Source organism: Anopheles coluzzii, chromosome 3, assembly GCF_943734685.1.
Source record: "Anopheles coluzzii chromosome 3, AcolN3, whole genome shotgun sequence".
Lineage (NCBI taxonomy): Eukaryota > Metazoa > Arthropoda > Insecta > Diptera > Culicidae > Anopheles > Anopheles coluzzii.
Window position 1 is genome coordinate 21995694 of NC_064671.1, and position 24454 is coordinate 22020147.

A 24454-nucleotide genomic window follows, 5' to 3' on the forward strand; every position below is an offset into this window, starting at 1 on the left:
ACCGACTGCACACCGACCGAACGTGCTACTTGGGCCGTCCAGCATCAAAAATGTCTTGACTTTTGGAACAACAACGACGGGATGTGTTTGTGTGTGCTCTGGGGGAAAAAAACGGCTCGTAAGTGAGAAAAACGCGACCCGAATGGTGTAAAAACGGTACGTTTTGTGGCAGTGAGCGGCCGTCCAACGTAAGCAATTGTGGTGAACGCCGTCCGTATCGGTAGCACTGGGCCAAATCCAATGCCAAAAGGGTGCTGCAAATCACCTACAGCGACCAGAGAGCAGAGCCAACCCTGGAGACGACCACCGCGATTCGCGCAACACCCGTGTGGTGCTGTTGGTCGCGGATTCGCGTGTGCGAGTGTGTGTGCGTGTGTGTAGTCTGTGCGTGTGTCCGCGAATCTTCTTCTCACCCCAGAGTGCGTGCGTGAGGCCAGTGTGTGCTCCACTCTGCCCGGGGCCCGGATCGTGAAGGTGCGATGGTAACATTCCTTTGTGTTTTTGTGAGCAGCAGCAAGGGAAAGAAACAGGAATTGTGCCCGAGCAAGGAGGCAGCAGTGGGAGAGAGCGAGATAGAGTGTCTGTGTGTGTGTGTGTGTGTGTGTGTGTGTGTGAAAAGGGCCCACTGTGACGTATCCTTTCCCATCTACCGATCAGGATAAAGCGCGAAGAATCAGCAACCTTCCCTTGTGCAGCCAGCGCACCGGCACATTCATCCCTCTATCCACCACCTACGAAACACTCCCATCCCCCACCCCATCGATGATAATCATGATGCGGCCGATGATGACGACGATGGTCGACGTGGTGTAATGTGTTTCTGTGTGTGTGTGTGCTGCTGCTGTCTTGCTGCACATCCTTCCCTTTTTGGCCGATGCATGCTGCGTGCAGATGCTTTGCGGCCGAAGTGTGTTCTATGCTGCGCGCTGGAGTGTATCGGCTATAAAGAAGTAGGCGGCTCACTGGGTGTGAGATAACAGGGTGTGCATGTGTGTGTGTGTGTTTAGTGTGGCGGAAATAGAACGCGTCTCGGGCAATCCGCCACCAAAAGCTATAATTGGAGCCTACCGAACGGTTCGTTACGGTTTGTGCCGTGCGGATAGGCCGCAAGCCGGGGCGGGTGTCCAGAGTGTTAGCCAACGTGAGAGCGGTGAGGACGGTGGTGCTAATGCAACAAGGATAATAGTACATCGGGTGAATTGCAATCCCAGAACAAAGTACAGTTTTACAGTCACGATTAGACTTAGCATAAACCAATAAGATTCATGTTAGAAAATCAAAGTCTAATGTAATATAGTATATTTTTTTCTATTTTATTTAAGTTAGAAGATTGTGATTCATATGAATGTGAAATTTTAAATCGTTTCTCATCGTAATTTTGCCTGTTTTTTTTCTACAGCACAATAATAACATAAAAGTGAATAACTGTGATTGCAGTGAGTAAAGTGTCCGTGTGTTACAATTAAAAATATAAAGAAACGGAGTGCAAGAAAATAAAAGTGTAAAAATACAGCAAATTTTGAATCGAAAAGACACACTTTTGCCCCAAAAAGGTGTGCAAGAGACAAGGCGTCTTGTTGGGCAGTGCTACAAAACGAAACAAAAACATAAAACTCCAGCCTACTTTCTATCATTCGGTAAGCTTATTTGTCAAATCTTTTATCTAAAATCCTCCTTTTTGCCAAACAAAACTCAAAGCATGACTCATTGGTTTCGATCGGTTCGATCAGCTGCTTCTGCCGCCGCTGCTCCCTGGTACTGGGTAAACACCTTTCTCCCAAGCTGCATCGACTGGAATGTTTCTTATCGATCGACGCGTTTTCGTTTGTCGCACACGCACCGCGGTGATTCAAAGGTGTGTGTGTGTGCAGATAAGAAAGGCCGGCAGTATGGTTGAACTTTGTACAGTCTTGTTTTCTGCCACAACTTGTCCTGACACACCAAAGGCAAGGGAAACGTTCTTATCTTTTCTTCCTTGTTCTTGTAAATTGTTTGTTGCTGTTGCTTTGCTACCGTATTGTTACCAGTGACAAAGAATGTCTTTTTACTAAATATCCTTCAATGGGGGACTTATCATGAAGGGTTGACAATTTGTATAAAAAAATGAATGGTGTTTTCACACAAAATGCCTAACAAAAATTGGAATTGTTTCATGCGAACGAACACTTCTCACTGAAACGTTCGACTGTTTTTGAAAGCAAGGTTAAACGAAGATCTAATTAGTAATTCAGCGCTGAAGTTCTCACTTCATCAGCCCTCAACCGTTGGTCAAAATGTTTATATTTTACCATTGCAAGACTGACTGTAGATCATTGTATACATGGCAAGAACACGTACAAAGCCGTATCTGCTTACAAATAGAGCGATTGTTATCAGAAAATTACAGTAAAACTCATTGTTTTTTAAATGTATCCCTAATTTCATCATTTTTAGAACAGGTGGTAATAGCTTAATAGGCTTACAGTCATCCGGATACTCTCAACTCTCATTCAATCGATTCTAGATAAGATTCAAGTGTAGTGCATCCTCTTAGTGGCCAAACTGTGTTACTTCTTTGATACTTTTAGTCCATTCATACTTTCTACTGAATTGTGTGAACGGGTTTGTAGATTTTTCTTCTTAAATATCCTGCTTATGGTTCCTTTTAAATGCTACTGAAATCATTTTATTTTATTTTATTTTATTTTATTTTATTTTATTTTATTTTATTTTATTTTATTTTATTTTTTTACCTTTTTTGTATATTTTTTCAATTATTTTTTTTTATTTCATCTCACAATGGTTCTTGATTGTTCTTTTTTTTTTGGCATAATTATTTTTTGGTAACTCAATGTGGAATGAGTAAACCATAAACTATGTTTTGTTGCTTAGTCCATGATATTGAAAAGCTTCCAAATGCACATATGTATTCATTCAAAACAAAACAATACAAAAGCCGATGGCAAACACACGCTTTACTCCACTGCCACTTGAAACATTCATTCACAAGAGACCGCCTTTGTCATTAAGCCAATAGTCATTAACACAATACAAACGCCACCACCGCAGATGGCATTGTGATCGTGTACCGATCGAGGATCATCGTTGTGTGTTTCCGGGTGCATTCGCCACCTTTGCTCGTCGACTACATCGACACACCGAAGCTGTCCATATCCGGAGGGCTCGTTTGCCTTTTGACCGTGCTGTTGTGTCCAGATTTCACAAACCTGTCTCCTCCCCTCCCATGCTGAAGCCCTTGGCACACGGGTTGGCAACATATCACAATCGAGCCTGTCACTAGAATGTGGATAGAGAGGCCCCGGGGTACGTCCATCGGTACGACAAGCTATGATGATCACACACACGTAATCGTTTTGCGTTTTATTTTCATCCGCGTTTTCGGCTTGCAAAAGTGCAACACACTGGTGCGGCTTTCTTTCCATTTGGTTTCGTTAGGAACGGAGAGGACAACACGGACAAGCTGCCACGGTCAGTTGAGAGAGCGCGTTTTTGGTGAAAGGTTTTCGATAGAAGAAAGCGGAATATAAATATATCGTCGCGGGAAACTTATCACAAAGTGCGGCATCACAATACTTTCGCTCAGGTGGTTTAGAGATGGATTAAAATTTCTAGAGAGTTTAAAATACTAATATGAATGCAAAGTATTTTTGTTAATGCATTTATCTATCGTTTTCATCAACCATTTTTTTATTTGTGGCATAATTTCTGGATACTCATTTGTTGAAGGCCCGTAGCGCCAAATTCCACAAATTTCTTCATGATGTCATTTCTTGCTTCTTCCGACTTCTTTTCCCCGAATGACTTCAAACAGTCGAAAGCCGCCCGTCGTATGTGTAAGCCCAATTCTCTCCCTGCCTGGCCCCATTTACCTCTACACCCCCCCCCCACCCCCACTCCCCCGTCCCTCGGATATCGTCGAAGCCGGCTTTAGCTGGTAGGTGCGAGGGCGAGCTCTGTTCCGTTCTCACCGTATTTGTATTTGCGTTGCAATTTGAATTGATAACGAAGCCGGGCTATATCGGCCCGTTGTATGCGTATGTCCCCAGCAAACCAATAGCAATAGCAACAATGTAGAGGAGACAACATTGGGCCTAGACGACGATATGGCGCACAAATTGCAGCCAGCAAGGTTTTGTGAATGTAGGGCGGACGGATTTACGTACGCAAATGTTTACCATCTTTGGTCACCGTTATAGGATTGTCTCTTGTTTTTCTTTGTGTTTCCCCTGTTTCATTGTTTTGTGTCTGGCCACAATGTGTGATGGTTCTGTTTTTAGGGCCACACAAAAGCTTATCCCGCGAGAGTTGCGTGATTTTTTTTAATTCTTCATTCGTTTTTTCCCCGTGATTATTCGTTTAACACAAATTAGTGCATTTTGCCATACTGCACTGTAGTGATGATGATGATGATGGTCATGGTGATGGTGGTTGGTTTACGATCCTGTCTACTTCCGATCGGTGTCAGCTTCGGTGTGCCACTGTGCTACTTCCTACCATTATCACGCTCTGGACTGCTGGACCGTGGCGCCACCAAGGCTGACAATGTGTGCAATGGGGTAGGAGGCGGGAACGCGCCAAGCACCACACCCTTCCAATCCTTCCAGTCAACCAGTGCAGCTGTAGTGATTAAAATTAGGTTTCGTTTGCATGGGCGAGCTGCCCATTCCCATTCCATCGCGCGTGAAAACAGAAAATCGTTTAAAACTTTTGCCCCGCGGGCAGTGTTCTCGTGTTTTGTTAATGCAATCAGCTACGGCACAGTATCGTAATAATGTTTTGTCAATTGTTTTAATTGCTTTTCAATAATTAACTGTTTACCTTGTTACAAAATGAAATTAGGAAGAATTATTTGCTCTGGTTTTACATTCACACTTACACCGATTGTTGAGCTATCGAGGTCGAGTAATCGACCTAAATTAATTTAAAATCATATAGCTATTTCTGCTACGACTAATTGCTATTGGATACTATAATTCCTTTTTTCCTATGTTTTTTTTCTGATAACTACGTTATATTTTACCAGCAAATTCTAGAAAAATCGAAGAATAAATTAGGTATGAGCTTCCTTCATGAATTTGGTTGAAAATATTAGCTTCCTTCATACAATTCTAACTTTGGCAAACATTGAATGATCCATCATCAGGTCTCGATCCCGCCCGGATACTCGAATAACACGGATAATGGGTTGAAGTTGGTTTTTGTTTTCCAAATTCCAAATTATTTAAAATTTGCACTATGGTTTCGGAAATTATTGTCTCAGTTCTTATGAACTTCATGTTAGTGTAATGAAAATATTTAAAATATTTGACATAAATTTTGTGTTTTTCGTTATGACAATGTACTCTGATAACGGATTTTTTTTTAATATCCACGTCAATTGAACACACTCGGTCATCTGTATACTGAACTGTCATTTCACAACAGCACGGATGTACGGGCAGCTGGATAAAAGGTACCTGTATAGACGGCATTCCACTGTATATATATATTTTTTCCAAACAATTGCCTAGAAAAATGCATATAAAACATGAATTGAACAGAATTCTATAAATCTCATCTACTTTTTTTAAAATAACTATTTATATCAACATTTATTTACATTTATCCTGGGCTTAAAAAAAATAATCGATTTCTGAAGATCCAGCCTAAGAAATGCTATGATTCTTGTTGGAAAAATGAAGTTTTCGTCAAAATCGATTCCGGATGGTAGGTCCGGAATTAGTTTCCGGTATCAGAATCGGCTCCAAAATTGGCTACGGGTACGGAATTAGCTCCGAAATCAGAATCGGCTTCGAAAACGGAGTGGGTTTCGGCATTTCCCTAAGTTCAGGCGTTAGGGTCCAATGATGGTACGTATTGATAGCCGCAAAGAATCCAAATTTACTTGTAAACGATCCTTTCTCATGGAGATTACTGGATTGATTTTGCTTCTAACTTCTTATTTCATTTGAGGAACTGATGCTCATTCCGGAGTTAATTCAAATTCTGGAATCAAATCTGATTCCAAATTGCGATTCCCAGGTCTATTCCGATTCCGGAGCTGATTCTGAATCCGTGAATTCAGAATCGACTCCGGAATTGGCTCCGGAGTTGATCGGAGCATCGGAATCGGCTTCGGAATTGATTCCGAACAATTGCTTCTACAACACTCAATCATTGACGCTTTTATTCTCGTAAAAAGAACGCATCTTATGGTCTATAGCACACTACTATCGCAAACGACAAATTCCATTGCCCTAATTTGTCTGCAACCATATTGCAATAAATAAAACAGCTTGTTCTCCATTACTACTCCACCCTCCATCAATACTCTAAGTACTTGCTCGCGCATCACTCCCCCGCGCACAGCTACGGGAAGAAACGGTGTGTGCGCGCGCGTTTGGCGTATTCGATGTTTTGCCAGTCCGCGCCCGTCCTACGCAATTTTATTTTATATTTTTTAGAGCTTTCATGATGGCGCCCCGGGAACAACGATGGTGTGTGGGGGGCACAATTTTAAGCCATTTCAAGAGGCGTATGAATTCATTTGAAAATAAATAGTACATTAAATTACTCGTCCCGTCTTGACACGAGGATGGTGGTGGCCATCGTTGTCATCATCATCGTCGTCGTCGTCGTCGTCGTCGTCGTTGCTGGAGCATTCTACAAACAACAGCTGGCAACTGGTTGGGGCAACATATTTGGGTGTAAGGTGTGATGATATTGACGTCATCTCCCCGGGCACTGCAGCAACATACCTTGAGTGGTACGGGGTGCTCTGGTTTTGTCACTTACTTTTCGGGATCCCATTCCAGTGTGTACTGCAAAATGGGCTACATTTTAAGGTAGCTTTAACGTCGTGTTTTTGATTTCTCCATGTGAAGTAGGAAGGTGATTTTTCTTAAGTAGTGAAATGTTTCAAACATTCCACCTGTCAAACGAACCAGAAAAAAGAGTCTTTACCATTAAACTTGCACGACATCCAGCATGCACAAAACAAGCTCCAATCGGGACTAAAGCATTCCCTTGCAGATGTAAATAGATAAGCGGGCGGCTCCACAAAAGCACGACACTTTTGTAAATAATGTAGTCATATTACGGCCCATTCGAGCATCGGTCTACCTGACGCCGCGGAAACGGACGGGCTGACACTGCTGGATTGATCACGTGTCGGAAAATCATTTCCATTTCCACGGCAAAGTACACCCCCAGTGCAAGGAGAGAAGCAACTGTTCGTGGGCGTATTTTTTCCTTCTGTTTTTTCCCCCCACTTTTAGTGTGTACCAAAATATCCGAACAGAAGAACACGCGCGCGCTCGGTGTGCTTGTTTGTTTGTTTCATTTTATTCGCCAACCTGTAGCACTTACGGAATATATTATTTGCGCAGGCATGCAATGCCCTTTACGCACTCTGCCCCGGGGTACGTTAGACCGCTTTTTTGATGTTAGTCTGCTAGAAGAAGATGGACGGCGGCGGCAAGGAGCTCTTTTGGAAATTTGCCCCACAACGTTTGGCTTCGTGCGTCTTCTACCGATGTTGTACTTTTTGGGAGCTTTTTTCACGTTTTCAAACCACCCACGAGAGGCAGGCAGGGGGGCCATGTGCTGGTGGTGTGGTGAACGGCCGGACGTGAACGGTCGTGACATCCAATTACCTCCGCTGTCGATAGCAACCGATAGACCCCGGACGAGGGAAAAATCGAAACACACAAATCCTCGAGACACTCATCCGACGTCTGGTGGAATACCTTGGAGCGACAGATGAATTACTGCTAGATGTTCTAATTTGCATAACAGCAGTCAGTAGTTTCAATTGTCTGTTTAAAGCCTGATGTTCTGCTGGGGAGGGGGGGGTGGGATAAGCGGTTGAAATAATATTTGATCCATAAGAGCTGAAAAAAGATAAAAATTAAACAATAAAACCATTATTGACACACGCTGATGGTCAATCAATACACTTAACGAATTGCACACAACCGTACGTAATGATCGTGTAATGAGCACGTGAAGGTACAACTAGAGAGTGCAGTGAGTTTATCAAGTGCTGCTCGCGTTGCTACGGCTCTAGCCAGCCACATATAACCTTTATATGTCACACACGGTCGAACCATTAAACCGATCGACGAACATCAACAACCATCCACCACGAGGGGTCATTTTACGGAGGGCAAGAAGTGAAGGGTGTGGAGGGCAATATTTCAATCACCACCCGGTCGGTCTCCCCATTAGAAGGGCATCGCGCGCTGTCTGCCTATTTTGGAGTTCTGATTCTAAAATGTATCGATCAGCAGCGACATCGACGGGTTGTCCGGGTCCTCCGTCAGCTCGGCTCTTATTATGCGCCTCTGCCACTGCTTTTGCCGTATCATTCGGTGTCATTTATTGGATTATTTAAATTGAAGCTTTTAGCGTACACAGGTTGCTCGTGTCTCGGTGTGTTTTGTTGGCTAGAGGGCGCTATTTTAAAGCAACGCTGTCATATCAGCTTCGGTGTGAGTTTCATCCTCCCCCGCCCATACAGTGGTGTTGGCCAACTGCCAGCAGCTTTTGGATATGGGGTAGCCACGGTTACGCGACGTTTCGAATGTCCGCCGCGTAATAAACCAAAAAACCAGATCGAGGATGATGGGGCACACGGATCAGTGGTCCACATCATCATCGTCAACATCATCATGAAGCAGCAGCACACCGGGAGTGCTGGGTGCGATTAGGTGCGGCTTCAATAAAAAGGAAGAAAAGCCAACGCCAAATGTTCTCCATTGTTTTTACTTGGCTCGTCCATTTTTATTATCCAATAGCAAAGCCGTCTGTGATGGACGTTCGATGTGTTTTCAGTATTGATTTAGAGAAGGGTGTGATTGGAACGGATTTAGTTGGCCCATGATCATCGTGATCATTTTCTAGCAGTGATTTGGTTAGCTTTGGTGCTTAACGAGTTTAATTTGTTGTCTTATTAAACTTCCTGTATCCATTTCTCTCTTCTATTAATCCTTCATTTCATCGTTATTTTCCTCAAAAACGCCATTCCTCTCAAAGGACTCCATCTCAATAAGTAGTTGATAAAATCCTACCCATTTGCTGACACGTCTCCTTAGGGGGCTGATTTCCTTCAATTCCGGAAAAGTGACCTTACCATCTCAACAGATTGGTCGTGCTCAGTGCTGCATGATGTTGGTTGATTGATTGTGGAAGAGGAAAAGGCCAGTCCTCCCGGGGTGCATTTCCAAACAAAACACCAAAACTGTCATGAACTCTGATGGTTTGTTGTTATGAGCTTTGCCATTTTCCATTCGCATTTGACGCTCGATTTTCGTGTTTCGTTCTGCTCTGGAACGCTCTGGCATACTTGTTGCGAAAAAGGAGCTCGTTAAAAAGCGCACCGGGTTCACCGGAATTAATGGACCAGAAGGAAATGGATCATAAAGTTGAGGAATCGTTTCTTAAAGATGGGCCCAAAGAGTGGTTTTGTTGCCTGTTGAAAGGTGGGGACCCAATGGGGGACCATTCATCTGTAGCCTGTTGAAAGTTTGTCAATGATGTCAATCATGTTGTTTGAATCAATTCTTGCAGTTTCTGTTACTGTATAATGCTACGATATTCTCTGAAATGCAATAAGAAAATGGTCATTAAATAGTACCTAACATTAACTATAATTTATGAGAATTGAATGTTTTTGTCTATGGATTAAATTTCCAATTAAATCCCCTTAATTTTCTCAATCACAAACCACAATAGATCCAATAATTGTAATTACATGAAAACCAACCTTCTCTCTACAATTAAAAGCCACCATTCTCCTCTTCCCCTTCCTGTCTACTCGATCTTATGTTTCAAGTGCATTCGAGTGTTAACCGTGCCTATTAAAATGTTGACACTTGTCTTAACTACTCACCGAGCCAAGAAGCCCCACGGACAGACAGGTTGCTGCCATGGTAGTAGGAGCCGACATTGAAGCGTGATGTAATGACCATATCTTGCCATGTACACACGTTGTCCGTCCCCCTTTTTTTCCTCCACAAACACCTTCACCGGTGACCATCGGTTGATTCACAGTCCACCGGAGATAGTGAACGACTTTTGCGCTATCGCTTCTCGCGCGACATCGGGCTTTCCTATCCGAAGGAGACATCGCGCGCTTCCAACCGCGTGTGAATGTATGTAACACTGTGTATATCTATTTAGAAACTTCACCCGGCATTAATGCGGTAGCTCATGTTTTTGTTGGTGTTGGCGTGCGTGTGTGATGTATGTCCCGGAAGGCGCTAACAGAAGATTTGCACCGATAAGGAAAGCTGTCCGTCTCGCTGTTGTCAGACGCCACCTAGGGCTTTGAGGTGTTGAGGAGATGCACCATTACTTCCTGCCCTGCTGTCGGTGTGGGGGAACGTTGTTGTTGTTGTTGTTGTTGTTGTGGTTGTTGCAGTGTGAGTGTCCCAAATTATCTAGATCCTGATAATGTATTGGCGTTCGGTTATCGACTCACGTCATTCCCCACTCAACATGTTGATTCATTGCCTTCACTTGAACTGTGCAAGCATGTTGAATTGAATTACTCATTTCTCTTTTCATAAGAACTCAACCAATGTTGCCATGAATGGTTTCATTCTGAAAAAATAGCTAAAATAAACTACAATCTATAACTCAACTACAACCCATTCCTTCAATTGGACTATAAATGACTAATATCTAAGCTTAATGACTGATGGATCTCTGATTGGTTTTTGCTTGATTTTTGCTAAAATTTAGTATTCAAAATGGTTTTGTTTCTAAATCGAATACAACAGTACACATTTTCTTTAAAAATTTAAGGTACAATTCAAAGGTTCAAAATGCTGCAAAATGCCGTTATACTGGAAGTTAAAGAAACAGATAATTCCATTGAATGATTTTAAGCATGTCATTGATAATGATTTGTGATAATGTTGATCAAAATAGTCAATGTAAAGAAAGATCAATTATATTATTTAGTACTTTTATAGACATTTTCTTTACAAACTTATCCGCCATTCCATAGCATATGGTTTTAAACCAAAGTGAATCTATTTTGTGGATTACAAATGGAATTTAACGTAGAATTGAAAAAAGGTTCAAACGCCTCGTTTGATTTACAGGGGTTTTCAAGTCAATTTCGTATGTAATCGTTGTTATTCACCGCGTGGAAGATGTTTATCCTCATCAATCTGATATTTCATTTTCATCATATATTTTTTTTAATCTTTCCAGCATGATTTTCAACACGGCTCAAGCTGGATTGAGTTTGCCAGTATTTATTTTTTTGTTGAAAATCATGTGTTAAAGCTGAAATTTAATTATGAAGCAAAAACAGCATTTGACAGCTGTTGAAAAACATCTTGGAGGAGGAGGTGAATAGTTATATGCACAATGGAAAGTGACTTAAAAAACCATGTATCACCAACTTACAGAATTTTTCAAGTAATTTTCGAATTTGCACATAATTATTCGCCGCATTCAAGATAATTTTCAATAGCTGTCAAATTGTGTAATTGCTTTTATAAGAATTTTTACATACGCAACAACGTTTACATTCGAAACTGACTTGGAAAATCCTGTAAATCTGTCAAATTGGAAAAGGAGGTTAAAAAAGATAGCAACGAAAATGTTCCAAAAAGCTCTTATCAATATCATTTTCATTAATAACTTACATTTAGGTTCAAACTTTGTCCACCAGTTGTTCCAGTTGACGATATTACCTTCAAATTTATTTTACATCCTACGTCATCCTCCATAGCACGGTGCACTGCTACTGCAGCTACTTTACGCGTCCACCGTCGTCAAACAGTACAGATACATTTGCGATAGTTTTAAAACAATTATCCCCCCCCCCCCCCCCCCTTCCATCCGAGAATTATCTCTGTCCTAGTTTCGTTAGGCGAGCAAGAATTTCCGCTCCCCACTGATTGTGGCAGTGTGTAAACGTTTTGCTAAAAAGTGGTCCCCATTTCGTTACCCACCCCTTGTCTGTGCATTAGAGTGGCGTCACGAGCGTACCGTGTACCGTTTGCGTTAGTTTAATGAATTCATTTAATCTCGGCATTCCGACGCACACACAGAACCCTGCAACCGTTTGCTGCTGAATGTTGTTTTCTTTTTTTTCTTCTTCAAATGAATCCCTTTTTTTGCAGCTGATATGATAAAGGGTAGATTGCGAATGGGTTGCCTTGGTTATGTGGTAAGATCCGGTTTACCTTGTAACGATCTAGTTTGTGCGAGATTTTGCACGATCCTTTCCGATCCTCCTCTTCCTCCTCCTCCTCCCAAGAAAGTTTACTAATTAGGGAAAGTTTTAATTTTTAATGGAAAACCCAATCGGAAAGCCAATCCTACGTGCCTACATTAAAAGCATTTAGTTTTAGTTTTGGCCAATATACCGTCTGGTAACGTTTTAATGCTGCAGGTCGTTTTCGTGCTTTTGATGATCACAGATTCTTTTTTTAATCACGCTTCACTTTAAGATTTAAAATGTATCAGAACAATTAAAAAAAAAAGAAAATTTATTACTCATCCATCCAATACTCAAACACGGCAAACCCCCTCCATCAGCTGCTTCCAAACGGTGACGGCTAAATTAACCCTTTTGCTAAAAGGTGCAAACTTTGGTCCTAAACAGCGGCGCCAATAGGCACCCTAGGGCGGATATAAGGGTTTAAACTTTTCTTCCTGTATTTTGCTCTCCAACGTCCACCGCTGTTGCTCCCAATCGCCTCCCGTGCTTCTTTCTGTGGGAGTTGATTTTTATCCTCGGGTCCCTTCTCTCACTCGTACCATATTTCCCGGTTGGCTCTTTTTTATCTTAAATTTTTAATGTTTCCCTTCCGTCGGATACGACGGGTTCTTTGCGGGTGGTTTGTTTTTTCTTCTGCAAGTCGGTTTCTTTCCTGCTTGTTTGAGCAGCAAAAAAGGGCAAAAGGCATGGGAAAAGGGTTCAAAGTTCATCACACATAGACACACACACACACACCTCCTAACGACCCACAAAAGCCAGCAAGCAAATAGGTTTCTGTGGCTGCTTGGTGCTCTCCCCTCCCAACCGAGTTTGTGCATTCTTCCGTGCAACTGCATCCATCCCAAGGGGGGGCCGGGTACAATACACAGGATACAAGGAATGTCCTTACACCGGGGGGAGGATGGATAGGCTGACACAGGTCAGGAGCGTCTGTTTGACCTTTTGCTGCAAATCCAACACCGATAGATTGTTCGTAAAGTAAGGAAGCCAGCTATTCCTTTTATATAAAAGAGGCATATAGTACACCAAGGGTTGACTTCTGCTGGTTTGATATGGTACACAGGTATATGCTCAACCGTTTCTTTCAACTAGAGGTAATTCTACTCCACTTGGAAATAAAAGGAGCTCCCGTCATGATTTTTCCTGACCGCAATGGTGAAATTGTTCTTGTGCCCGTTCTACCCGGCCCGCATCGTCGTTAGAGAGGGAGAGAGAGAGAGAGAGAACAAGTGGTGGTTTGGCCTTGTTAGCGCACAGTATCAGCTGGATCTGCAGTGACCACCGAATAGCCCATAACAAGTGTAACATTATGGTAGGGTTTTCGTTCGCTTCTCTTCTCCGGAAGAGACAATCGGCGATGTTACTTATGGTAACAAGCTTAACGTAAATTCTCTAGCCTGAGTACAGGCTGTAACAGCCGTGGCTGTCGTTGCGGTCCCTTTTAAGAGAGACTGATTTATTGTTGTAATGTTTTTGTGTGAATTCATTCAGTTGAAGAAAGATGGTTTTTTCTGTACAATTTTGGGTTTTAAATTAAATCTCCAGATTTATTATGATCGTATACCTCACATGCAAGCATTCATATTAACGTTTAGCGCATGCATTACTGGAACGATTCCACAGTGCAGTGGTAAGCGCACGGGTTTGCATAGTGAGCGTTATGAGATCAAATCTCAGTTTTCACCAGCCACGAAAATCTTTTCCCTGATTGTTTCGAGAAGCATTCAAAACTACAGTTAATCAAACAATCAAACAATTGCGACCGTTTTATGGGATTGTAAATCGACCAAAAAGCACACAGAATTATCAATGAGTAGAGTGCACACAACCGCCACTAAACCACAGTGCTAGTTTGTTTGGCTTAATTTATCCTCCCCTATTTCACCGTTTAAAAATACACACCCGCATACTGTTGACCCGACCGCTGTTTAATTAACTACGTCTGATTGCAATTGGTCGCGTCGTTCGGTTTACTCTTCTCGATTTCTTTTGCACGATAAAATCTACCCAGCGTATTTGCAAACGCCTCCCTGAAGCCGCATGTAATCGTAAAGTACAACACACCATTCTAGGCGCCCCGGTTTTTGCATTTTGCTGCTACAAAACGATACCACCCCAGCCATTCTGCGGGTGGACAAGACTCTTAGAAACCAGCCAAACTTCCACCCTAAAGTCAACCGAACGCATTAGCTGAAGAACCCGTAGTCCACAACCTCACCGCTTCCCTTCAGGGAGCGCTCCAGGGGTGACATCATTAGGTTATGTTTGTGTGCTGGTGGTCCGGGCGGCGGCGGCAGCAGGGCCCATTCATTAAATTGATATAGCAAATGAAGCAAATCACTTAATTATTTTTGCAAACACTACTGCGGGTTTGCAGCGCAATCGAAAAGTGGAAGTTAAAGTCGTGCACTTGGATGGCTACTTTTTGTTTAACACTACCTTCCTTCCTTCGTTGGTTCATCTGCTGTCGCTGTGGTTTTTTTTCTTTTCTTTTCTTTTGGTCTTACCTCGTCTCGTCCAGTTGGTCCAGTAGTGTTTGCCGTACTACTTTGACCGAATTGGCCAGCGGCAGTAGTAGAAGAAGTAGTAGCAGTAGGTAAACGCGGTGTTGGAACCGTCTGCGTATCCTTGCAGCAGTGTGCACAACCCACCCCCTTCACGTGCCTCTTCTGTTTTCGGTTTTGTGGGTTTTCCGTGGCTTTTATAATTAAATTCTAACCGACCGGACTAAATGGAGAGCAAAACCGGCCGGAACCGGGCCGTGATTCGGGCTGAATATTTCATTCGCTTCACAACCACACACCGAAAGCTGCATTTAATTTCGTATTCATTTCGCAGGAAAGCGTTGATTTATAATGTTGTGGTTAGAAAGTGGAGATTATTTTTTTCCTCTGGCTTTTTTTCTCTAGATTTTACCTAGAAAAACCAATTAGAAAAACGATTTTGAAAGAGAAATTGTTCTTTGTATTAGAATTCGTTTTCGAGGCTCCTTCTCTGCCTCAACGAACAGCTAACGGTGGCGTGCTTTAAGCTTGATTTTTTGTTTTAATTTAATTTAATATTTATTCCACCTTCTTGGTTTCTCTCTCTCTCTCTCTCTCTCTCTATCTCTCTCTCTCTCTCTCTCTCTCTCTCCAAGCTTTCACACACCACTCACGTTTCGGAACGTCGGGTGCAAGATGCAACCTTTCTTTCTCTGCTTTGCTTCGAAAACTAAAAATCAACCGTTTTCTAACGCTTTTCTCCACCCATAACGATCGTTCCATTTCGTTCGCTACTGTGTCGCGTGATCGTTCGGTGATCCGGGTGATCGGCTTGATGGCGTAATTATGATTTCCTAACTAACCAAAAAAACTGAAAGCGTGATGTTTTACTATTTGCTTGTTCGGGAGGGTTTACGGTGTCCATCCGTCGCTCTAGTTTTCTTCCGTTACAGTTTGTGCCCCGGCCACCGGTCACATCAAGCGAAACACGTAGCAGTGAAGTGATAGTGAGACACGGGAGAGAGTGGATGCTTTACCGTTTTCGTGCTCCATTCATGTGAAGAATGTTGACTGCCTTTGCTCTGCACCATGGTGTGTTGTCTTTTTGTTTTAGCAAATATCAATCGCCCACAGTTCTTCTATTCTGACTTGCAGAAACATTCCTTCTATCCGTTAAAATGTGAAACACATTGTGACCATTCGTTCCCTCTTTTACGTCACCATGCGCTCGAGTGCAATGGCGGTCCACGTAATTGTAAAATCCGCCACTTTATGGTAAAATAAATGACACCTCCACCTCTCTGGGCTGCATTTTCCTGTCACACGGGTATGAGGCGCTACACACATCGTCGACCGTTCGTGTTTTTTCGCCTCGTTCGCACTCCACTCCACACTGGAATGCACGGCAGCAGTGTAATAGTTTGCTGCCTTTTTTATGACACTGCATCCCAGCACAACGCTTTCGACGTGAAGGGATCAACTCACTGTGACGGCGTCGTGCAGACACTGCAAGGTGCCGCCAATGTGTTTTTTTGGTGGAAGCGGATACACACCCCGTGCCTCGTTTGGATGGATATCGTGACAGCAGCTCGGAGCACACACAAGCAGTAGCAATAGTTGACACGCAAGTCGGACGGGGCGAAAATGATGCGAAAATCCACTTTCTGCTCCGTGCCACACACATTCGTGACAAGCGCGATGGTATGATGATGATGGTCCGTTGATCGACTGGAGCAGCAGTCAGTGTAGTAATGATGATGGGATGTAATTTTTGAACACGGAAAGGCGACTGTTTTGTTTGACAGTATCATTTGACCTGTTCTTGTCAAAGATCAAATGGGGCTTTGGAATTATGTGACGATCAACCATAGCACTTTAATGTTTTGCTTGCTAGATCAAACGTCCTTGATGTGTGATACATTTTCATCAAAATGTTGCTTTTTTTATTTTAATAGTTTTGGAGAACTAAGTGCAATTTCTAACTATAAAGGTTTGTTTAATGTCTTATTAATTCTTTTACATGACATCGCGGTAACTGGTGTACACAACGATCTACCAAACACACTTAACTTAACCGTGTAGTAAGCGATAATAAGAAAAACTTTAAATAATTACAATTTAAGTTTAAGAAGATAATCAAATAGCAACAAATCATTCAAAAAGACCATCATATGTGTGAAATGTTATACCATACCTTGTGATTATGACTTCATCCGGTTATCAACTCAGTCAATGTCAAGGCTACTGTCATAACCCTCAAAGATCTGATTAACACTACAACAAGTTCTTGCTTTCACCCGCAGACCTAAACTAAGAACAAATGCTTTTTTTATCGTTTGTATGGTTAATTTCGGGCCGGTCTGGTGGTACAGTCGTCAACTCGTACGACGTAACAACATGCCCGTCATGGGTTCATGTCCCGAATAGACCGTGCCCCCATACGTAGGACTGACTATCCTACTATGGTAACAATAAGTCAAAGAAAGTCAAGCTCACTTCATCAGTGGGTACAGGCAGGCCTTGACCGACAACGGTTGTTGTGCCAAAGAAGAAGAAGAAGATGGTTAATTTCATTTGGAGATACTAGAAAAACCTTTCGCTTGTCTCCGAGTTTATTGAAGAAATTATCTTCTTCTTCTTCTTCTTCTTCTTCTTCTTCTTCTTCTTTGGCACAACTCAACCGTTGTCGGTCAAGACCTTCCTGTACCACTTATTGGGACGAACCATTTAGAGCTTGAACCCATGACGGGCATGTTGTAAAGTCGTACAAGTTGACGACTGTACCACCAGATCGGCCCCAATGATATGATATGAAGAAATGATACAAGATCATAATCCCAACCACAATCCGTATGCTTCGAGCGATTCGGGATTAATCGTTGCGAACGTCTCCTTCCGATAAACACTGGAAGTCAAGTTGTATGATCGTATCAATCCTTTATATTTATTAACAAAGTGTTTATACTTCTTTCTATTAGAAAGATCTTCACATCTCATAGAGAGTGAGAAAGCATTGTTGGCTTAGTTTTTTGGAATGTCCTTTGTATCAGGTCCTCGGGTCTAGACGGGAAACGAGGATATAAGACGTTTATTTGTCTAATCCCGTATCTCGAAGCGTTTGTTTAGTCCTGTTGAAACCAAAAGATACAATTGTATTGTGTCTTACATCCTAGCACATTAATCGTATCATTGATATAATCTTTAATTTATGTAATTTTTTGGCTTCTGATGATTTCTTATCATACGTAAAAACCTAAATTTATAACAATATCCCTAGCCTAACCTCTTATGCCAAAGCCTCCTTCTGGTGAGTTTCTATAACTGCATCTACATCAGCAACCGAAATTGTAAACGAGCAAGGTTGAAAGTTAGTTCTGAAAGGAAACCACACAACTGTAGTAAAAGTAAAAATAATCTCTAACAACATGTTAGCCGACCTTCCACGTTCATCATTCCTGCCATTAAATCACACAAAAAGCCAACCTTGAATACAAATCGAAAACAAATTGAATCACTTCAGCCGAAAGACGATCGCCATAAATCACACCTTTGTTGCGACTGAAACACACCCAGAAAGGAGGAGTGGAATCGAACATCCTTTCGCTTTATCTTTCGCGACCTCTATCGTAGCAGCGCTATCGTGAAACCGGTTTGCACACCTTGCACACACAAAAAAAACAAGACAGGATGACTACCCCAGTATCAGTGACACGAGTGTGTGGCAAAACTGCTGTGCAGTTCAAGCGCCACCGAACGAACAACCCGTCCTGCGGACACCTGTTGTGTGGAGTACAACCAGGGGTTTGCTGATGATAAATGATAATTATTGGTTGTTCGGCATGTCACAGCTCTTAACAGTTCACTGATCGATGTTAAGTTATTACCGTCCCAAAATGAATAACGACTGCGTGTGTGTTTGAACGTGTGATTTTGCCATCATCAAACATCTAGATTAGAGCTCTAAGTAGATATTCCATGTTGTTACTAATTTTGTGTTTTTTCTTTTTATCTTTCCAGAAACGTACTTTCTACCATTAGAAAGAGAAGGACAGAAGCTCGGTGCAAAGATTCGTGTCTAGCAGCTTCCTCTGGGCGTTTATGTTTTAGCTTTGCACATCATTGCACCATCCCGAAGAACTCTTCTTGCTCTGGAAGGATCACACAGACACACACGCTTCTACACACCACTTCAGGCCATACCAACGGGAAGGAGAAGGAGAGGATCTAGTGCCAAATTTTATCCGTTAAGAACCACCACGCCATCGCCGTGATGCAACGTGATGCGAAAAGTGAAACAGAAACCAATTTAGAGCAACGCTGAACGATAAAAGCATAGCAAAGGAGGAGTAAACCAAGTACCGAGATCGAAAAAATAGCACACAGACAGACCGTCTTCAAGAATAACACAGCACAATCACGCTAACGAAGGACGGCGGGCGCGGTATCATTTGCATCCCTCTCCCCTCAATCTCTAGTCATCTGAGAAATACTGAGCTGTGCGGCGGAAACGTCCGGCAACATTTCGTTCGAAGAAGCTATCCGATTACCGAATCGACTGCCAAATTTTACTTCATTCCAGAATTGCAACGAAGACTTCAACAACCTGAGAATAAAACAAAACAAAAAACTCCCACTGAAGAATTGTAGTCAAATAATACTGTGCCGCATCTTCCATTCGGGAGGTTCACATTTGTGTGACGCTTTCGATATAACGGATAGGCGGCAAGTAAAAATAGAACATCTCTGCCGTGGGAAAAAGCTACCAAAAGCATCACCATTGTGCTCTTCCCTTCGCTCGGTACTACTATTAATAGCGGAACCGGTGGAAGCCGAAACCGAGAGTCCCCCCTCCCCAGACCCCGGCGGCCATTATGCAGCAAGTGAAGAAGCTTCCTTGATTCTTGCCAAAAATACACTTAACCCGATCCGGAGAGGGAGAGAGAGAGGGAGCACCTCGAACCGAAAAGAAAGCCGGGGTGTATCCTGGTCACGGCACCACAACCATTCGCTTGCCGGGTTCGATCCCACGGAAGCACAATCTCACACACACGAAGGACGCAAATATAAAAACGTAGAGCGACAGTAGCAGCAGCAGCTAGCGCAACAGAATGGGTAACAAAACGTCCTGCTGCTCGTACACGAGTCCACCGCCGACGCGGAAAGCGAAGGAAGCGCCCGTCTTTGAGGAGCACATGCCCGAGGGTGAGCTATCGGCGAACAATCTGCAGCACATCTCGGAGCGCGAGGGCGACGACGGGGAGCACGATCCGTCCGTCGATCCGTCCGCCGGCACCATGTTCCTGGAGCGCTCCAAGCAAAGTCTCGAGAATGGGATGACGCGCAAAAAGTCCCAGCATCAGATCGTTCCGCAGGGCGGTGGTGGTCCTGGGAGTGGCGGTGGCGCTGGTGGTGGAGGTGGGGGTGGTGGTGGTGGAGGTGGAGGCGGTGGTGGCGGTAGCGGTGGGATGCTGAAGAAGAGCAGCAGCTGCTCCACGATCTACCTGGACGACAGTACCGTGTCGCAGCCGAACCTGAAGAACACGGTCAAGTGTGTGTCGCTCGCGATCTACTACCACATCAAGAACCGTACCAGCGAGCGGCGGATAGACATTTTCGACGAGAAGCTGCACCCGCTGACGCGCGACCCGGTGCCGGACGATTACGATCGGCACAATCCCGAGCACCGGCAGATCTACAAGTTCGTCCGGACGCTGTTCAACGCGGCCCAGCTGACGGCCGAGTGTGCCATCATCACGCTGGTCTATCTCGAGCGGCTGCTAACGTACGCCGAGCTGGACATTGCGTCCTGCAACTGGAAGCGGATAGTGCTCGGAGCGATTCTGCTCGCGAGCAAGGTGTGGGACGATCAGGCCGTCTGGAACGTCGACTACTGCCAAATCCTGAAGGACATTACGGTGGAGGACATGAACGAGCTGGAGCGACAGTTTCTCGAGCTGCTACAGTTTAACATAAACGTGCCGTCGTCGGTGTACGCGAAGTACTACTTCGATCTGCGCACGCTCGCCGAAGCGAACGATCTGTCCTTCCCGACCGAGCCACTGTCCAAGGAGCGAGCGCAGAAGCTGGAAGCGATGTCGCGCGTCATGCAGGACAAGGCGACGGCCGAAGCGCTCAAGAACGGGATGAAGAAGTGGTCCTCGATCGACAATATCCACCAGCAGGGCGGCATCCGGCGCAGCGTGGCCATCCTGTCGTGATTTTCTTCCCGCCCGTCCGCGGCCCACACCCGTGGCTGGTAATGGGGGTTTTTGCGCGCCGGCCCCCGTGCTGTCTGAAAGGCAGCTTACGGTCGCTGCTAAAAAAAACAAAACTAAAACTTAGTTGTAAACTATCGTCGTGTTAGAACGCAACGCTACTCTTACCCCCCTTATCGCTACATCTACACACACTCTGCACTGCGCACACACCGCTATTGTAATTACTCACACTCACTCACGTGCGTGGTATGCGTGCGTTCTAGTGCTATACGTTTGCTTCCGTGTCAGGATTCAGTTTAAGAGGAGTAGAGGTAAAGTGTTTCATTTGGAGATGAAGCAGCAGAGCGAACCCTGTGCTACTCTACTGAAACGATCCGCTTTTGTGCTCGAATGGAGGAAGATGATCGTAAGCCGCTTGAGGGAACAGAATTAGAGACGGCTACACAAGATTTCGTTGGAAGTTTGATCCAAATCTGCAAATCTGATGCAACAACAACCTACAAACCTCCATTTCATTGCACATGATTCCGTTCCGCTTCTACACGAAAAAAACAAGAGAATTTATGAACAAATTGTGTCAATTTATAATATTCTCCCATGAAAAAAGCAACATTGAAGCATGGAAGGCAATATTTTTCTACGATACTTGATTGCGCGGATCGAAAACAACGATTAAATTTAGCAGGAGGCAAAAACAAGGATTGGAAAATGGGGAAACAGTGAGATAACGTGTTGGTTTTTCGGCTCATTGCAATTTGTTGCATACTTGGGATTAAATTATCATGGTTAGAGTGTTTTTTAATTGTATTTTTAAAGCTGCTTGTTAAGAAGCACTTTTTTGAGTTAAAAGCGTACTGCGTTTTGTACGCTACCCGGCTTCCGTGTCGCTTTTTTAATTGTTAAATTATTTTTATTTGGAAAATTATTTTAAATTTGTTCGAAATCGTTTTTGTAAATCGTTACTCACCAGCGTTCGATCCATTTGGGCGACGACATAACTGCCCCCCTCCTTCGACAAAACTGCTTTTGCCTTCCAAAATTCACAAAGCACACCCTTCCTTTCGCCCCCTTCCTTCTATCTCTCTATCTCACACTGCTGCCGTCACCGCCGACGCCGTCTATACAAATATACTGATAGGTAGAATGCATTTTCTAGTGATATTTCTTAAGAGTAACTACTAAACAAAGCTACACAATATTGTATCTTGTAAAGCAACGTGGCGCGCAGAATGGAGAAGGTTTGGCGCTCTACTTCAACTATGAAATGAACGATTTGTAAAAAAAGGTGTCACGATAGAAAAGAAGAAAAAAAATAAAAGTAGAAAGTAGAATTGAACCGCATTACACACAACCTACACGGGCACTGCGCTATTGCTATTATTCGTTCTCCAAAACACACACACACACGCTCACAAAATCGAGTACTAGTGTAGCGGTAAAATCTCAGCATAAACAGGGTGTAAGGTCCACCTTTCTTCCGTTTTAATGTGTTGTACCGAGGAAAAGGGGAAAACGCTTTTTTTATATAGTAACAGAAGAAATTGAAAAGAAAAAAAAAACAAAAACAAAAGAAGCGTGTGTTTGTGTGGATAAGAAAAGAAGAAGAAAAAACAGCGATAAAGTAAATACAACTAAAGAAAACGTAATCATTAAGGAAAAGACAGGCAAAACACAAGCAACAAAACGAACGAAGGTGTGAAAATGAGATGAAAGTAAACGAAACAACTTACTATTGCAATAGAGATGAGATAAAAATGTATACAAAGGTAGTAGCAAGTGCAAGACTTTTGATTTTCGAGATAAATTGAGAAATAGTAAAAAAACACATTAGAATGTGAAACCCCGCGTAAGAAAAATTGAAGAAAAAACCCAGCGCCACCTACATGTCCTACACAAGGAAAAGGAAAAGGCCACACAATTAAACGAAATGACCAAACAAACTAAATTTTACCAAAACCACACAGAATAGGTACACGTCAGTAAAAGTAGGGGAAAAAATAGAGAGAAAAAAGTAGCAAAAACGTGGAGTTTTAATTCAGATGCCAACGAACGCGGAACGTAATGTATACAACATGGGTTTTCTTTTCAACATTGCATGTTTTTTTATCTCTCCATCGCTAGTCGAACAAATGTCTTTTGCTCCAGATAGCCAGACAAGGGGCTAGAGAGAGAGAATACGTGTGCTTACAATATAAGCATACAACTGCTCTTGATTTGCTGCTTTGTTATCACCTTCTTCTTCTCACGCTTTACCCTTCAGCTTCTAATCTTAGTCACATTCGATGGGTTCACCACCAACTAAGTCATGTAGGTTTTGTCTGTTTGCTTGTTTTATGCTTACAATTACCACCACCACCAAACCAATTAGGGATTGCGCGCGAAGAACGGAAACCAAACCTCACAATAAAGATCAATGTGAGTGTGAGAGAGAAATTAAAAATAAATAGTAATTTACATTTGTTAAAAAACACGAGTCAGGGAGTCTCCCAAATTCGGAATTGTGGTGCGTGTGTTTGTCCTAGAACTTCCACGACGGTAAAAAATCGAAGCGTAAAATTAATTCGATTAGTCACTAAAACAAAAGCATGTGTGTAATTTGTGTAAAAAAACTGTAACTTCCAATGATAAATTTTTATATTTTGCTTTCCCCCACTTGTTGTTTGGTTTATATTCCGGATAGGTAAGCACCCTCTCTACAGCACAATATAGTCAAAGGGCACGGTATTAAACGGAAAAGTAAACAAAATTTAAATTTAAAAAGGAACGAAGTGTACGAACACTGAAAATTTGTGGAGTCTCCGCGCACGATGACTGAAGATTAAAAAGCGGGAATAGACAAAAAAACAAACAAACACGTTTTCGGTAACGGTATTTTAGAACAAAACAAAAACGTTAATAAATGTGCGAGAGAAGAAAAACACACACACACACACACAGAAACATACACAACCCATGTGTAGAAGAACAAGAAAAATAGTCACTAGAAACAGAGCAAGAATAAAAAAAGCGAAAAGTGGTGTGTGTAAAATGAAAAAGTAAATAAAAAACATAAAAACACACAGAAGCAAACAACAAATACACAATTCCGTTCGCAACCGATGATAGCAATCGAAGAAGAAGTAAAAAAGATATTGTCATAATAGGAACTATGAAAACGTATAAAGCTATAAAGAAAGGCGCACTGGAAAACGGCAAATAGCAAAGTAGAAAGCGAAAAAAGCGGAATGAAAGGGAAAAGAAAGCTGAAAGTGGATGAAGCAAATGGGGGAAAAAAGGAATTATCGTACCAATTTATATATGAAAAATCGTAAATCGTGTATAAGAAGAGCCTATTGCGAAGGGAATGAAATAGTCTTCATAATGGTAAGGAAACGAAACGAAACACAGGAATAAAAGGCAGAGAGACAGAGAGGGAGAGAGAGAGTGTAACACAGTAAAATAAAATCGAAAGAGAATTTAAAACCAACCAACAGACACGTGCTAACGGGTTGCTTGGATTACGCTACAGATGACAAAAGACAGAAAAAACG

General features: G+C 42.8%; 1 protein-coding gene across 2 annotated transcripts; it reads left to right on the forward strand.

Moving 5' to 3' along the window:
- LOC120954629 (cyclin-Y-like protein 1) lies at positions 1-24394 on the forward strand. 2 transcript variants are annotated; one of them, XM_040374717.2, is made up of 3 exons: positions 1-474; positions 1400-1637; positions 18724-24394. In XM_040374717.2, exon 3 carries the CDS (start codon positions 19815-19817, stop codon positions 20922-20924), a length of 1110 nt encoding a protein of 369 aa, XP_040230651.1. In that variant the 5' UTR covers positions 1-474; positions 1400-1637; positions 18724-19814; the 3' UTR covers positions 20925-24394. The 2 variants fall into 2 exon arrangements, with proteins under 2 accessions (XP_040230651.1, XP_040230653.1); XM_040374719.2 differs by having other exon boundaries at positions 1-156.
- The last annotated feature ends 60 nt before the right edge of the window (positions 24395-24454 follow it).